This window comes from Arachis stenosperma, chromosome 10 (genome assembly GCF_014773155.1).
Source record: "Arachis stenosperma cultivar V10309 chromosome 10, arast.V10309.gnm1.PFL2, whole genome shotgun sequence".
Taxonomy (NCBI): Eukaryota; Viridiplantae; Streptophyta; class Magnoliopsida; order Fabales; family Fabaceae; genus Arachis; species Arachis stenosperma.
Genome location: NC_080386.1, coordinates 96,256,951 through 96,274,899, shown reverse-complemented (window position 1 = coordinate 96,274,899; position 17,949 = coordinate 96,256,951). Strand labels below are relative to the sequence as shown.

The 17,949-nt window shown below is 34.2% G+C and overlaps 1 protein-coding gene across 1 annotated transcript; it reads right to left on the bottom strand.

Moving 5' to 3' along the window:
* Positions 1-8,035: 8,035 nt before the first annotated feature.
* Positions 8,036-10,422, bottom strand: LOC130957364 (protein FAR-RED IMPAIRED RESPONSE 1-like). The gene is made up of 4 exons (XM_057884228.1): positions 10,348-10,422; positions 9,544-10,030; positions 9,071-9,190; positions 8,036-8,625 (listed from the first exon to the last, which is right to left on the bottom strand). The coding sequence occupies exons 1-4, from the start codon at positions 10,420-10,422 to the stop codon at positions 8,036-8,038; spliced, it is 1,272 nt and encodes a 423-aa protein (XP_057740211.1).
* Positions 10,423-17,949: the final 7,527 nt, after the last annotated feature.

Here is a 17,949-nt window from a genome sequence, read left to right as displayed (position 1 = left end):
TTCACCCGTTCTTCAAATGACATACACATCCCAGATCCAATTTTATTTTTAAATAAGTTTGGTACAAATCAAGGATTCGGAGTCCAAATTATACTCCGTCAAAGTATGCCCAAAAACCACATTTTCATAGAAAACCACAAAGTGCCATTTTCAAAACAAACAATTTCTAGCCCTTTTTAAAATCAACCAAAACATACCAAAAATCAACCTCAAGCCTCCTCAACTCATACATTAACATTTTTATTAAATTCACACATCACCATCCCACCATTTTATCTCACCTCAATCAAATAACTCAATTGCAAGCACATTAACATGTCATATACTCTTCCTCATCCCAAATTCCAACAACACCATTCCCAATCAACCATTATTACATACAATCAATATCATCCTCACCATCAACATGGTTTGACTCACAATTCATTATCAACCCATTATCAAACGTATATCAAGACATGCATATCTCTCATGCATTATACCATCAAAACATCAATATTCATAATCACATATATGACCACACAATATGTCTCAACCATTCAACAACATCAACAATTCAATCCCTGTCTTAGAGCCTCTAGCCTAAGTTTTCACACCACATTACATTTTAGATATGGGAAACCGAGACCATACCTTAGCTGATTTCCCCGCCCAACCTGGAGTACTTCCAAATCACTTTTCCACAAGCTCTCAAGGTCTCAACACCTCCAAAGAACAAATTTTTAGCACACCAAGGCCCCTTTCCAAACTTTCCAAAATCTCAGTCAAGCTTCAATATTAACATACACACTACCTAAGCCACAATTATCATACCCAAACACAACAATTCAATATCCAAGCATCATAAACCAATAAATGCCACTAGGGTTGAGAATTTTACTACACCCAAGGATCAAGGAGATAAGAATAATCTTCTCCTTCAAGCTAGTTGGATCCTATAACATCAAAGAGCCCAAAATCTCAACACTTTTCACCCAAAAATTCGAATTTAAGGGCTGAGGAACTGAACTAAAATCGTGGCTTACCTCAAGAACAAACTAGTGGGTTTTTTAGAGCTCATCACGGTGAATGCGTGGCCGCAAACGGTGCGACAATCGGAGCTCCAGATCAAAAGTTATGGTGGTTTGAATATCAAACAAGGGTTAGAACTTTGGAAGAGTGTTCTTCCCCCATTCTTTGTAATTTCCAGCGTGTTTGAGGTTTAAGGGAGGAAAGAGAGTGCTGAAATAATGGTTTTAGGTTTAGTTTGGTTGGGCCAAGGGCCCAATATGGATCCGGTTGGCCCGATTTGTCCCGTTCGGTCCAATTTTGGGCCGATTTCTATAAAATTAGTATCGAAATTCTTGTTTCAATCTCGTCTATCATATTAAGCTATAAAAATCACATTTTTTGCTTTTTTAGAATAAATTCTCATTTATGGGTTAATTAGTCATTAATTAATCGAGTTTTACAGTATAACTAGGGTGTTGAATGAAATTTGTTCTTTTTTTATTCAGTTCACTGAATAGTGTAACTAGGGCTTTGAACTTGATTGTTACTCTATTCAATGGACTTCTTTTGTATAGAGAAATACTATTCTTGATGATTGAAAGTTTATAACGATTTATTCACCACATGAATATTGTTCGGTTCGGTGAGCTTGGTGATTTTCCTTCACTTGTATTTAGTGTGTTCAGGGTTATTCTAATTGTATTTTTATAGTGTAACTAGAGCATTAAATGAAATTTGTTCTTATTTTCATTCAGTTCAGTGGATAGTGTAACTAGGTATTTGAGCTTGAGTGTTACTCTGTTAAGTGGGCTTCTTTTACATGGAGAAATACTATTCTTGATGGTTGAAAGTTTATAACGATTTATTCACCACATAAATATTGTTCGGTTCGGTGGGCTTGGTGATTTTTATTCACTTGATATTTAGTGTGTTCAGGGTTTAGGGTTATTCTGATTGCATTTTTACAGTGTAACTAAGGCTTTGAATGAAAGTTGTTCTTATTTTTATTCTGTTCAGTTGACTTCTTTTGCATGGACAAATACTATTCTTGATGATTGAAAGTTTATAACAATTTATTTACCACATGAATCGTGTTCAGTTCAATGGGTTTGGTGATTTTCATTCACTTGATATTTAGTGTGTTCAGGATTTAGGGTTATTCTGATTTCATGCAGCAATGCTTTTCTAGTTATTTCATTATTTATCATGTTTTATTCAGTGGGCTGGGACATTTTAATTGACTTGATTAAGATATATATGCTTGTGCTTGTCGGTGTATTGAGTGAAGTATTGACCAAATTTTTTCATTAAAGCAAAACTCAAGAAGACAATGGTGACAAAGAACAAGAGGCCACGCTATAACGTAATCACATTAAATATATTTATCCACTTTCATTCGAATAATATCTATTTTGCATTATAAATATATCATCACATTCTATTTCAAAACTTACAAAAAAATCATGATTGCAGATGCCAAACAAAGGCAATAGCAACCGTGTTCAAGAATATGAGTCAGGAAAAGAAAGATATAGTTAAGAAATGGGATTTGGTGTCCTAGCACATGTCCCGAAAATGAATGTCTCTCGCGCCCTCTTGAAGGAATTGATTGATTGCTATGATGAGTATCATGGATTTCTGAAAACTCTCCAGGGAAAATATACATAATTTCTCAAAAGGTAGCAGCTACGTTGGGCATAAGCAATGGCGATAATACACTTTTTGCTTCCTGCTTAATTTCGGTTCATTGATTCCTTTAATTTCGGTTCATTGGGGTACAAAAAATTAAACTGAGCCTTTTCGGCTGATTTGTTGCTATTAAAATATTGTAGGGAATCATTTTTCTGTAAAGGTTGCTTACTGCAAACTGAATCCGGAAGACAAGGCAATATTTGACAGCCTCAAAAATGTTAGGTTGGCGACTTTGACAAAGTCTGTCCTGGATATGAATGTTGAAGGGGAAGAGAACCGGCAAAAATTCCAGAGGACTTTTGTCGTCTTTGTATAGAAGTGCTTCTTGCTACCGACGACGGTAAACGTGGCCTCCCCGATCCATAAGCCACCTATCTTTCATGTGGATAACATCCAAGAGTGGGAATGGGCGAAACATGTGCTCAGCTTTTCGAGGAAAGGAATTGAAAACAAGAGAAAGGGAAAGAAATAGTCTGTTGACGGCTGTGTTTTTGTTTTGATGCTGATTTACTTCCATGAAACTAAGTTCCTTGCTCGTTTGGTCCTGATGCTCCCCTGCCACCGTGGGTGGCCCATTGCACAAAAAAGATGATGCTCGACCGGATTTCAGAGGAAGCAACGGACACATTAGTAAATTAAACAAAAATTTCCCCTAAAATTTTGTTTTAGATGCTTCTAAAATACTCTGCAAACTAAATAAGCTTGTGTTTTTAGGTTATAATTAATTTTTAAGTATTTTTCCTACTTGCAATTGTTAGTGTGTCCATTTGAATCCTTGTGCATGTAGAAACATTTTTCTTGATGATTAAATATTTGTCACGCTTTATTCACCATATGAATCTTGTTCAGTTCAGTGGACATGCTCATTTTGGTTCACCTGATTGTTAGTGTGTTCAATTGAGTCTTTGTGCATATAAAAATGTTTTTCTGATGATTAAATGATTATCACATTTTATTCAGCACATGAATGTTGTTTGGTTCAATGGAGTTACTTATTTTGATTCACTTGATTGATAGTGTTTTCAGTTAAGACCTTGTGCATCCAGAAATGCTTTTCATTATCAATAAATATTTATGGTGTTTTATTCAGCATGTTAGTTTCGTTAGATTCAGTGGGGTTGCTCATCTTGATTCAGCTGATTGTTAGTGTATTTGCTCATTAAATAAGTTTCTGTTTTAGGAAAATCTGTATAGAAAGCAAATAAAGAAGGAAAAAACAAAAATAAATAAGTTAGATAAGAAAGGAAAAGGGAAGAAAGATGAAAAGAAAATTGTTGATCTGGATTCTTCTTCAGAAAAAGACACATTTTTCGAATCTGAATTTGAATCTGAATCTGAATCCAACAAAACACGGCCAGCAAAGATAACAAGACAACAGAGGGTCGTTAAAAAAAAGCTTGTTGAGACGAATTTAGAAAGTAAAAGTGAATCTGAAAACCAGTAAGTTTGATCTTCATATTGGTTTCAGTTTACTTATATTTGCTTAAAATTATTCTTAAGCGCTTGTTCTTATGTATTGCAGAGAAGAAGAAATTGAAAAAACTGCCACAAAGAAAAGAAAACAAACACAGAAGGTGGTTAAGAAACAAAGCAAAAAAAGGAAGCCTATGCCGATAGATTCAGAGAGCACAAGCAAATCTGAAAGCCAGTAAGTATTGGGCGATGTTCATTTATATGAATGTATGATATTCCTCTGGTTTAGTTTTGCTTTTTTTGCTGAAAATTGTTTATGTATGCTTGTTAAGTAAATTACAAATGTGATATTGTTCAGTGGAGTTGCTCAAGTTGATTTATTTGATTGTCAAGTGTTCAATTGAGTCCTTTTTCATCCAGAAATATTTTTCTTGATGATTGAATGTGTGTCACATTTTGTTCAGTGCATGAATTTCTTTTGGTTTAGTAGTCTTTGTAATTTTTGTTCACTTGATTGTTTGCGTCTTCACTTCTCCCTTTGCATGCAGAAATGTTTTTCTTGATGGTTGAATATGTATCACATTTTATTCAGCACATTAATTGCATTCGGTTCGGTGGTTTCTGTCATTTTTGTTTACTTGATTGTTAGTGTGTTTTTCTTGCTTATATTTTTCTCAGATATAAATTCGATGTGTTTGTCTGTGTTGCAGAGAAAAAGAAATCGAAAAATACCCATAGTAAAAAGAAAACAACCGCAAAGGGTGGCAAAAAAACAAACCAAATCTGACAAGGAGTAAGTTTCTCAAATCATTTGTAAGTTGTCATTTCTAAAAATTCTTCGATAATTCTCTCATTTGCTATTGTTTCAACTGAAACATTCTATCATTTTTCCAAACTTCAGCTATTTGTTCCGATTTGCAACGGAGGGTATTGGTGGTTGTGGATTGCCGATGTCCAGAAAAGTCATTCTATGTGCTTGACCTTGTAAATAAGAAGAAAAAAGATATACCTGAATCGAGAGTGAAACTGAACAAATTTGTTATAAGTTATTTTTTTGTAAATTATTCAAATTATTCAGAACATTAAAGAAGTTCAGTTCATTGTTGTTACTTCTGTTTATTCAATTTTTGTGTCCCTTTCAGGGATTAATAATTTTCCAGATGAGGGTTTACACTGGGGCAGAACCCTTAATGGAGGACGGAGAGGGAGAAGAAGCAAAGTATATCATGCTAAATGGTCAACGTACAGAATAAAAATCTTTCTCTTCTATAGTGCTATTTTTAATGTGTTTTATTTTGTATACTATTAATCGTATTTTACTGAATTCTTGCTTAGCTATGATTGTGGCATATACGTCATGAAATGTCTCAAAACAATTGATCCTTAAAAGATCAAAAGTGTAAGAACCAGATTTTTGGTAAATAGACTTTTCTGGTTGAAAAAAATGAAAAATAAAAAGAAAAAGAGAGTTACGAGGTCAAACTTGGCTTTACGAGGGTAATTGATCCCTCTAAGTCAAATTTGACTAATGGATACTAAATAATATCTTACCATTGGCTTAGTTACCACACCAGAAACTTTTGAGCCGCAAAAACGCTTTTAGTGACGATTGTGCGTGTATCCAGAAAAATTCTAATAACTGAAAACCTCAAAACCAGTGGTAAAAGTTATTTTTATTCAATTAAATGTGTCTCTAGATTTATATTAGCTATCTCTTCATGATTTACTTCTTTAAGAATAGATATTAGCCATTAATTGTTTTACTATCTGGTAAAAGTTATCTGAGCCGAATTTCTGCCTAGTATTGCAAATGACTCCTAGAGGCCCCGAATCCTCTTGCTTGCTACCCAATTAACTCGGCCTCCCTCTCTTAGCCTCTGGGCCAAGATTATCCCAACCTCTCATCCCACTCTGCTATGTTTTAACCACGACTAATTAACCGCGGTTAACTGCAGATAAACACGTCATTATGATGCTGACTGTGTTTTCTCGAAATCACGCTCCTTCTCTCCTGCTATCAGCCCATTTATCTCTAATTTTTCCAGCCCTCTTTTACCACATTTAATTAGGTTAGATTTGAAATTTTATTTAAGCCAATTACCAAGCAAAAATTCAATAACATTTTACCATAAAGAGAGAGATAAGAACCGTAAGTGAGAGAGGAGGAACAGAGAAAATTTTGCACATACTACCTATATTTTCAGCCCCTTATATCACCATTCATATACTATTCTTCAAGTGTTCTTCAAGGACTCAAACCATACAAGCACAAACTTTTGTCCGTTTTTGCCAATCTTTGTATTTATACCAAATTCGGTTAGGTAAACTCTTGTTCTTTCTCCTTTTCTTTTTCTTTTAAAAAGAAACAGTAACCATGATGAATCCTTACTCTACTCCATGTATAGGAAACTCCTCTTGAATCACCCATGGAGCACACCTAAGGAGTTAAGGAGTTTCAAGTACACCGTGGTTGAATTTTGACGTTTTGTGACACTTTAGGCCCAAAAACGAAACTCACCACCACCAGCTGTGTTTCTGCCCTTGTATGCACATTTTCTAGTGTGAAAAAGGTTTACTAACTAAATTACATAAGAGGTAAGGGTTAGGATTAGTTAGAGTATGGTTGTGTTTATTTTCGGTGCTTATATGAGCCACTTTGTGGTGAATTTATGCTTGTTTTGAATTTCTAGAAATTTTGTGAGTTACCACTATTTTAGCTTGCTAAATATGTGTAAGTTACTGTTGTATTACCTCTGGATTTTGTGTGAAAACAGCCGGAAGCATAGAAGCGCTTGGGCTTTAAGTTTCAAGCTTTAAACGTCACAAAAAAGTAAAAAAAAAAATATAAAAATTGCACCTCTAAAATTTTCAGTCACTAAAAGCACGAAAATTATGATAGAAAAAGTATTAAAAAGTTGTTACAAAAATATTTTTAATCCTATGGAACAAGGGAGGAAAGGTTAAAAGGGTGTTATGGTCATTTTTGGGTAAAAAAAGAATTAAAGATGTAATTTAAATGAAAAATAAGTAAAATTCTGAATTCAATATCATTAGTAACAATTATATAAATTATTTGGGTTAAGATTATAATTATAAAAAAGTTTTGGGCCTAAATAAAAGCTTTAATAAAAGTTAGAAGTAAAACAGTAAAAAGTAGTAACTAAAATAAGTAAATAAAATTAATAAAGGATAAATTTGGTTTTAGGTCCCTTAGGATGAAAATTGGCATTAAATAAAATTATTAGGAATAATTTTAATCATAGGCAACTAATAAGATTAATCCGGTAAAATTTGATACTAAATAAGGTTAAACAGTAAAAACTAGAGAACTTAGGGGCATATTAGTAATTTCAGGTATAAAGTCAAATTAAAAATGAATAATTAACTTAATCAAGGAGAAAAGGTATATTAGGAAAAATATGAAGATACAATGGTAAAATAATAACATTGGGAGTGAAAGTGTCATTAAAAACCAAAAGAAAACAGTAAAAAGAAAAGTTAAATAAAAATGGCAAAATAGTAAAATGTGACAATGTTGAGACATTTTAAGAAAGATCCGAGCACAAGTTTTTATAAAAAGAAAAGAGAAGTCCCTTAGAAATAAATTCTATTGAGATGTGCCACGAAAGAAGAAACTGTAAAACCCAATGTGCTAAGAAGTACCTGGCAGAGCGGACTTCCATCCCGCCTGGCCAGAGATTATATGAACATGGGGACGCCTGCCATATGGACTGTTACTCACTGGGAGCACCTTATATTTTTGAGCCATTCTTTATTAGTGCCGCAATTGTATTTTGGGCACCGGTGCACGATCGACCCAGTGGAGTAGCCATATCCGGACTTGTGCTGGGTAACGTTGGGCTGCGGGTAGCCAACCGACGCATGAGCTCATATAGGACCAGACATGCATCATACTTGGTTGCTGCATCTCTTTGCTTCTCTATTGATATTCTTGCATCTCGACCATGACCTTGTCAAATGTCCGGTGTAGAATTTCGGTCAGCTCCTCGGACTCAGATGCAAATTCGCATATATTGTGCGACCAAAACACCAAATCATCCAATCCCTTGCTTCTCGGCTCCAGTAGAGGCTCGTCTTGGCTTTTCTTAATGTGTGTGTGCCTCCTCTTTATGTTCTTACTCCAGTATTCCAGTATGTATTTTGGTGCCACGTTATCCACTTTCTTGAAGCTTAGGACGCTCAGGGAATGGCGGCATAGTATGCCCCTTGACTCGAACAGCAAGCACTGGCACTTTACCTCTTGAGATACTGCGTCGTAGGTAACAAAAAACTTGTTGAATTTGGAGTTGGAAACCTGCTCTACGACTTCGTCTATTATGAAACCTAGGGTAAAATGCATTGATCTTGTGATGCAGTTCATTTTACCTCTGAATTGTGCTTGAACTTCCCTGAACTTCTCATGGGTATACACGTGCTGAAACTGGGCCTCTGTTACTGATTTTGTTGGGTACGGTATCACGATGTGAAAATCTGCAGCGTCAAATTCTCTCTCTCTTTGCTCTCTGCTTGCTAGGCAATTGTCGTATTATTTCACGAATTGTCTCAGGGAGCTGTTGCATGTGATAAACTTGTTGAAAAATGCTTGCATGCTCTCGCTCCTTTGTGTGCTTCTCATCTTGCCCCAGAATCGTCATCCAGGTAAATTGGAATCCATATATGCCGATCCTTGTACAGCTCTGCAGAATGAACCAAACCAATACGCTGTGGTAAACCAAAACCTGTGCATGGTTTGAAACAAAAAGGTATGGGCATGAAAATAATTTAAATTAAAACCTCAGTTACCTAAGAGCCACTTGTTGCCTCCGAGGCCGTACTTTGTGAGAAAATCGTTCCAGTTTCTGTCGAATGAGTCTCTCGTGTACGAGTTCCAAACGACATGTTGTTGGCATGCACATCTCAATTGCCCTTTGCATCGATGCACATTGGTTGGTAAGAATGCCTTTTGGTGCCTTACCTCCCATGCAATGGAGCCAACACTCGAATAGCCATTTGAATGATTGGATGTCCTCATTTTTCATCAGTGTGCATCCGAGAAGTGTCGACTGACCGTGGTGATTCACACCTACAAAAGAACCTAAAACCAGATTGTACCAGCATAAATGGATGCACCCAAATAGTGTTGAACCAAAATTTGTAAATTCACTGAACCTAAAACTATACGTGACTAAACGGAATACTTGTTTATGTTGTAGGTGGTTTTAAATGAAACCGCATCTCCGAAATACTAGCATGCGGCCCTGCTTCATGCGACGGCCTAGAATGCATGTTTAATGGAGTGATCGCCTTTGAGGTTGAGCTCGAAAAAGAATTTTTTGTTCTTCTCTTTCATTCTTAGTAGGTACTTCCTGAATTCTTTGGCATCCTCTTGTTTGGAAACATTCCTTACTTCCCTTGTGATGTAATTTCTCACAGCTTTTTCTATAAAACCTGGTTCACGGTGGCTGCCGGCTGCTGCTACAAAGGATTGGTAAGTTTTGCTTGGTCTGATTCCGGCTTCCTCATTGGTTTTGATGGTGCAACACACAAACATGCTTAACTCCCTGTGTTGTTTGAGCATCTCTGCCCGGTCTGGATAGCAGGGATGTGAGTGATTTAAAACGACTTTAGAAATTGTCCAAAGACTAACGTCCTTCATTATGTGTACATAGATCCTGGCTGGATAGTTTAACCCGGCTGAGTGGTTTGTTTTCAAAGTTAGAGATATCTTGGATTTCCACCTCTCCTCTCTGCTGCATATGATTAGTTGATTCTTAACCTTGTCTCCCTTCTGAGTCGTGTTCCTTATTTTCGTAGAAAAACCAGCAAGTTTGGAATAATGTTTATAGAACTTTCCAGCTTCTTCTAGTGTCTTGAAAATCATCCCCACCTTTGGGACAAAATTTTCATCCATAACACACCTGGTCTGCATAATGAACTGAAAACGTCATTATGGAGAAACAATTATATAATACTCAGTGAACGAAACATAAATCATTATATAAAATCAAATTCAAACAGCTTTCTGTATAGTGAACCGAAACACGTACTCATGGTGAAACAATTCTATAGTACTGAGTGAACGAAACATAATCCATTATAGAAAATCAAATTCGAAACACCTCTGTCTACAATTTATATATTATCAATTCAATTCAAATCAGATTCAAAAACACCTATGTCCATTAAATTTAATTCAAATAAAATTAACAATTGCATTCCATTCAATTCTATTCAAAATTGAATAATCCAAACCTCATCAGCATGATTCGTTTCAGAAGAATAATCCAAATCGTTCTCATTCAACTGATTTGAAGTTGAATCATTCATTGTTTCGATTCAGAAGTGAAGATCGAAGAAGAAAACAAAAAAGAAGAAAAATGACGAAGCTTATTACGTTGAAGTCAATGCAATTCAATAAAGAAGAACAATAAAGAAAATGCGAATAGAGGAGAACGACGAAGCTTATTACTTTGAAGAAGAAGAAGAAGAAGAAGAAGAACGAAAACACGAGCAGAGAACAAGGTTTAGGTTGTAGCAGAAGGTTTACGGTGAGTAAAAGGTTTATCACGTAGCAGAGAAGCTTTACGTTATATGCTGCACGTGTATGACAAACGAGTGAGGGTGTGGGGAAGGCGTGTCTAGGAAAAGGAACTTGGATAATTTGAATAAATTATTTACATGGATGTAGAGATATTCTAGACTACATAATAATTAATATTAATAAATAAAAATTATTTTTATATGTATTTACATATTTTATATTTGTTTATTTTAAAATAAAAGATTATACTTCTTATTTTTAAAACATTATATATCAAAATATATATATATATATATATATATATATATATATATATATATATATATATATACTAATATGTTTTATATTTATAAAGTCTATTAATATTCTCTTTTAATCATAGTCATCAAATTCGTTGGTTCGACTAAAAAATTAGTGAATTAAATTTTAAACCAATTTGAATTACTCTTTTAACCATTTTTATAATTGACCTACAGAAAACCAATTTAAATCGGACATATTTGACCCGACGGGTCAATGTTCCATCCACGTACCTCCATGACGCATAAGTGGTGCCATGGATGACTTTAATACTACTAGTGTTTATAATTATATATATTATAAAAGCAACGCCAATGCGCTTATTAAGTTATGTTAAAGACTTATAATTATATATATTATACTAAAAGTAATTATATATTTAATTTAAAACAATACAATTTGAATAATATAAAATATTATTTTTGATCTTCCATAATAATATTGTATTTATTTATTTTATAGTTTAATTTTGATATATTAACAGTATAAAATATTTTATATAATTATTCAATCACTTTCGTTTTTTGAATAACTATTCATACGGTTAATATAAAAAATAATTATTTTTGCTGATATAGCGTAACATAATTAAATATAATGCATCAAAATTTTAAATTTTATTATAACTGTATATATCTATTTAATTATTACCGGGTCAAATAGTTCGACCAATGATTCACCAATTGAACCATTAATCCAGTGACTCAGTAATTTAGTCAGATCAATTGCTAGTTCGATTTTGATAACTATGCCTTTAATAATATCATTTAATTTTTATTTAATAAAATCTAATAATTAATAAAAAATGGTGCATCCAATACGCACAAAATTACTAAACTTGTTTTAGACACACCCGACTATAGAGTATCAAATTAAAAAAACGTAAGAGATGTAAGTTTTTACTAATAGAGATAGAAAACTTTTAAAGATATAATAAATGTGGCCAATGGCATAAACATTGTGTTACAATTATTTGGAGTTAATACTCAAAGTGGTCATTCGTAGTTGAACTTCAATATCGTCCCTGAATTTAAAATTGTCTTAAATTTATCTCTCAACTTAATAACAGTCATCTCTGAAATACTTTCCGGTGACAAAATAATGACGTGATTGGATGGATGCGATGCTAGAAGCCATGATATATTAGTAAAATGTCGCCGTTTTATTTTTGGCGTGCAAATAGAACATGAATGACGTCCTTTAAAGTATTTTGAGGGGTTTTAACTCCAACATATGTTAAAACCCCTCAAAATATTCTAAACGATGTCGTTTACGTTCTATTTGAACACCAAAAATGAAACAATGATGTTTTATCAGTCTAGCATAGCTTTTAACTTGGTCTCCGTCTAACCACATCATCATTTCGTCACCGAAAAGTATCTTAAGAAGATCGTTGTTAAATTAAAAGAAAAATTTAAAACAATTTTAAGTTCAGAAACGATATTAAAACTTGACTACATATACAAATTTAGGACCACTTTAAATATTAATTTAATTATTTGTATATAATTCTATCTTCTGCGTAACTCTTCATGTGTATATTTATTTTTTTTTATTTATTACAAAAACTTATAAAGTAAGCACACACTAGCGTCTCAAATTGTAAAAGGTTCTATATATTAAATTTTTTAATAGAATAATGAAACAGAAATTATTTTAGATATGGAAAAAAAATGGTGTTTTGTTTAAATATGGGTGTTTGGGATGTTTTATAGAGTTGTGAAGATATCAGAAAAGCAGTTCAATACGTTATCTGCCTGCGTGTTGAATGGATGTGCACCACGTGACAACACGTTACCTGCATTGAATAGATGTGCGCCATATAGCAACACATTATCTACGTGTTGCATACGATTGTGCCACGTGTCTAACGCATTAGTTGCGTGTTAACTCAATACGTTACCTGCCTGCAACGTCTACCCACCTGTGTATACACCAAAAACTTTCATTTTCACGTAAAGTACACCTCTAAAATTCATATTAAAATTTTTTAGTCATAATAAAATACTTAAACAATTATTTATGCATGAGATATTGATTTGCGTGATATATATCCTTTATATATTAAATATTAGTGATATTACAATGAAAATTTTATAATTATTTTTATATAAATATTTTCTTTTGACCTTTAAATGATAGATTGTATGGTTAGATTTTAATATTTATAAAAATATTGTCTTTGTTTAAAGTGTAACTAAATAAATAAATCACACTTTTAAATAAAGTTTTTTTATAAAAAGATATTTTTATCATCTTCATTTAAATAGTTATCTTAAATATTTCTGTTTATTATAATTAAAAAAAAAATCGTCATTATTTTATATTTACGGGGTACGCTCCTAAATAAGCATTTGAACTGTGTGAACTTTTATCTTTATATTCTCATAAAAATTAAAAGGCTAGTCATAAGTCCTAGAATCCCAACAAGTCAAAAGGTCTAGTGAAGATATTTACATGTCAAACTTAAGCTAGCTATTACAGTTAACTCCCTCACCTCCAAAAAAAAACCTAGTATATATAGTTTACGTATAATACATATGCCTCAATGCATCTAGGCATAATCTAACCTACTTTTTTTCCATATTGATAAAAAATAGGGAAAAAAAAAAAGAAAACAAGAACAATTTTAGTCTACATTATAGTGTAGTATAGCACTAGTAATGGACAGGTAAAGTAGAGTTTGAATTCAACTTTAGGTTTATATGTGAGTTGAGCATATTCTAATTTTAATTATATTCCTTCTTAATTTACGGATATTTAATCTTACTTGTGAGTTATTAAAAAGATATAATATTATTATATAATTTTATGATAATTTAAAATAAAATTTATTTTTATGTAAAATAAAAAATATATTAAATTATTAATAAATGATCTTCTCTTAGTGACTAATAAAAATATTTTGTATTTAGTGAAAGATCTTTGATACAATATTCACTCAAAATATATTTTTATATAAATATATAATATATATAGAGTGCGGATTAATCGGATGGGACTGAGTCTTAATTCGCATTGTACAATATTTGTTGCGAATCGGATTAATAACCCTATCTAATTAAATTGAGTCGGACTAGATATATACGGCTAGGGCGTATGTTGCCACCCTAATAAAGTAGGTGGTTATTAATTTTTAGTTGACTTTATTTTTTCACCTTGAGACAATTTTACTGTTCTTTTTCTTTCAAACTTTTAACATATAAGTAAGTATATAGTAACAAATCAGTGTTTTGTTTAGAAATGCAAAACACTTTTTCGTTAAGTACTATCAAATTGCCTAAAAAAGATAAAATTTTGCATGTGAAACCAAGTAATATATGTATATTTCCTTAAGCACGTGGTGACAGAGTATATATTCTTCAATTGTTGTATATAATGATCCCATTCATCGTTGACAGTGGAAATGGAAGACTCAGAACCCGAAGACGATCCACATTATAAAATTTCTAATATCCAAACACAGCAAAATGTCAACAATAAATCAATAATGATATAGTATTCTAAAACCGTTAATTGAATAATTATCTTAAATATTACTCCAAAAAAAACGTATGATCACAACAAAACAAGAAAGTGAGAATAACATGAAACAATAGAACATGAAGACTCCCACGTTATCCGAAACCCAAAGGAAACAAATAAAAAAAAAGGAAGTCAAAAACGGGGCTTATTTTTTTTAATACGGATGCAAATTGTGTGTTATGCATTATTATTAGAATAATTGATATTTTTTATATAGTATTAATTTTTTTAAAAAATTGTTATTAGACAAATCAAACACTTCAATTTATAAGAGACGAAGAAAAATATAAAATTAAAGGGTTTGATTTTAATGTATACAATTTTTTTCAAACACTACATAAATATTTCGATAAGTCTGAATTTAATATTTAAAATTTTTTTATTTTCTAATATAGAAATCATTTTTTAATTTTTAAAAAGTAAAATTGGATAATTTGATTTCAACGTTATAAAATTTGTAATTTTTTTTAAAATAAATCGGTGCATCTAATTTATGGAATGACCACAACGATAAGAATTTGGATCCTCTAAATTTTGAATTTTCACTTTAGAAGGTAAAGTATGATCTCTCACTCTTGAATGATTTTTCTCTCATATTCCCACCTATAAAATAAATGATAAAATAGCACACTTTATTTTAGAAAATCCAAATCCTAACAAAAAAAAACACACCTTGAACTTAACATACATGGGCACTATACATTTTTTTTAATAATAAAATTATTTTGCATAAAAATAACTATAATTTATCTGCAAGAGAAATATCTAAAATTAGTAAAATTATTATTTTTATTATTAATTTAATTTCTTAGATTAATAATATATTTTAATTAATTTTTTAAATATTAATAATTAACTTGTTACGGTGGGTAACTGGAGATTAATGGGTTGGATGACGTTGGTTGGCCCAATCGTTGGAAAGAGGAGGCCTTCGTGTGGATCGGCACCTGGAGGGCCTCCGTCCGACTTGTGCGCGTGAAAGAATGGGGGGTGGTACCTGCAAAGACACTCCAATGCCTAAGTCAGTAGGAGCGTAAGCAGGTCTGGAGAGTATTGGGACCTAGAGATACTTGAGGAATGTCAGTGTATTTATAGTGGTGAACCAATAACCACCGTTGAAGTAGTGCCACTTTTTTAGGGTGTTAACCGTCCCTTTATCTTGGGGAGGTTAAGATATGGATACTGGAAGTGGTTAGAGAGATTTTAGGGGCAGTTACTCATCTGAATGAGTGCTTATCTGCCAGCTAACCCTCGTTCCCGACTTCTTTAGAACAAGTCGTGGTGAGCACCGACTTCGTAAGACGAAGGTCGGTGCCGAGTGAGGCTCAATCCGTGGGATTAGGCCTTTTGTTTGGAGCTGGGCCTTTACTGTTGGGCCAGGGTATGAACAGTGCCCCTACTCGAGCCCAATTTTCTTTTCAAGATTTGGGTTCGAGTATTCTACTCGGGGTCGTAGCCGACTTGTTAGAGGACCGACGTGATGGTTTGAAACCGACGTGACTTTTCGTAACCTTTTGGTTTTGACAGTTACGTCTAATCAAGCGTCGTGTCCGTTAGGGATGTGCGTAGGGATTGATGGTCTTGGTAACGGTGCATTCTCATTAATGACTGCCCCGCTTTTACTATTGTGCCCCTAGCATGTTTATAAATACTTTCCCTCTCTTTCGTTGTTTCGTTTCTGCGGTTTTTCAAATTTCTTCTTCCTTTGTTCGTGCTGCACTCTTGTGTTCGAAGGCTTTTACTTCCTCCAATCCTGATTTTCAGATAAAGGTTAGCTTTTTCTTCTTCTGTAACATGCCTTATATTTGCATGCCTTTATTTTGTAGATAAGTAGGTTGGTTTGTAGATTTCTGTTTGGTTCTGCATTTTCTCCCTTTAGAGACCGTATTTTTTTTATTTTTCTTTTCTTTTTTCCTTGTAGGTTTTTGTCACCTTTTTTAAGAAAAGAAATGGCTTCCGTAGATATCCTTTCCCAGTGGGTTGATGTTACAGTTTTAGGGGAGGAACCTTCGGTCGATACTGAGTTTATCACCCACCTTCGTACTCGCCATAGAATTTGTACTTCTGAGGAGGATGAGCCGAAGTATGAGTTGGTAGTCCCGGACCCAGAAGACGGGTTTGCTTTGGGAGGGCCAATGAAGCGGCCCCTCATTTTTTCTTTATGTATGATTGTATGATCACTCGTTTGGGTGTTTTTCTTCCTTTTTCAAATTTTGAAATGTCTGTGTTGCGTCACTGCCGAGTTGCCCCTACTCAGCTTCACCCTAACTCTTGGGGTTTTTTGAAAATTTATCAATTTATCAGCCAGGCTTTGGAGTTCCCGACCTCTCTGAGAATTTTTTTCTATCTTTTTCATATGACCAAACCCTTTAGTGGGCTAAATAATAAGCAACAGTGGGTGTCTTTCCGGGCCATACAAGGTCGGAGAGTTTTCACCCTCTTTGACGAATCCTTTCATGACTTTAAAAATTATTTTTTCAAAGTTCAAGTTGTAGAGGGTCACCACCCCTTTTTCTTGGATGAGAGTTCTTCACCTCGCTTTCCCCTGTATTGGTTGGAGGCCTCCCCCTGTGAGAAATATGGTCTGGACGACCTAGACGAAGTGGAGGCGGCCGTTGTGGGGTTCCTCCGAGAAGTGTGGGGGAGGGCCCCATATCTGGACACTAAGAAATTCCTCTAGGGGTCTCCGACTTTTATCCAGGCGCAACTAGGTAGCTTTTGTTTTTCTAATTTGTTTCTGACTCGTGATTTCTTGTACCGACTTGTTTGATTTTTAGTTACTACTTGTTTTTGCAGAAATGGCGAAGAAGAACGCTCAGGAATCTTACCAAAGAGTCCAGGAGGCCAAGGTGGGGTATCGAGCCAGGACTGGTGGCACCAAGGCGATTGTCTCTCCTCCTCCTCCTCCTTCCCGGAACACGGGGACTCCTTCTCAGCCCATTGTGATTTCTTCTTCAGCTTCATCTCGACCACCCCCCTCCGCCCAACCTCTTCCTGAGCCAGAGAAGAAGAAGCATAAGACTTTAGAGTCTGGCTCTTCTTTTGAAGGTGAGGTTAAAGCGGATGATCTTGCATTCGTCCGAAAGTACATCTACCCCCATGCTCGTATAAGTATGGATGATGTTTCTGTTCGGAACCACCTTACCACTCTGGCTAAGGAGGGTCTCAGGGCGGCGGGCGTTTGTGGTAAACTCTTAGATATTTTTTAGAAGACTCCTCTCAGCTCTTTGGATTTAACCTCCAAGGTTGAAGAGCTGGAAGAAAGGCTTCTTATATATCAAGAGCATGAGAGGGAGTTGAAGGAGGAAGTCGCCAAGCTGAGGGAGGAGAGAGATAGCCTCCGGGAGAAGGAGAGTAAGTTGCAAGCTTAATGCAACATGGAGATGGGCTTGAGGAAAACAGCACAGGAGAGTTATCAAAGTTTATTTGAAGATCTTGTGTCTGTGAGGAAGGATCTGCTGAATTCTCGGAACGCATATGCCGAGTTG

Excerpts from the sequence above, each read along its gene's own strand:
- LOC130957364 (XM_057884228.1), bottom strand. The coding sequence starts at position 10,422 with ATGAATGATTCAACTTCAAATCAGTTGAATGAGAACGATTTGGATTAT. Across the intron at positions 10,031-10,347 it reads AAACGAATCATGCTGATGAG|TTCATTATGCAGACCAGGTG; the intron begins GTTTGGATTATT and ends TGACGTTTTCAG. Across the intron at positions 9,191-9,543 it reads CGGCAGCCACCGTGAACCAG|GTTCTTTTGTAGGTGTGAAT; the intron begins GTTTTATAGAAA and ends ATCTGGTTTTAG.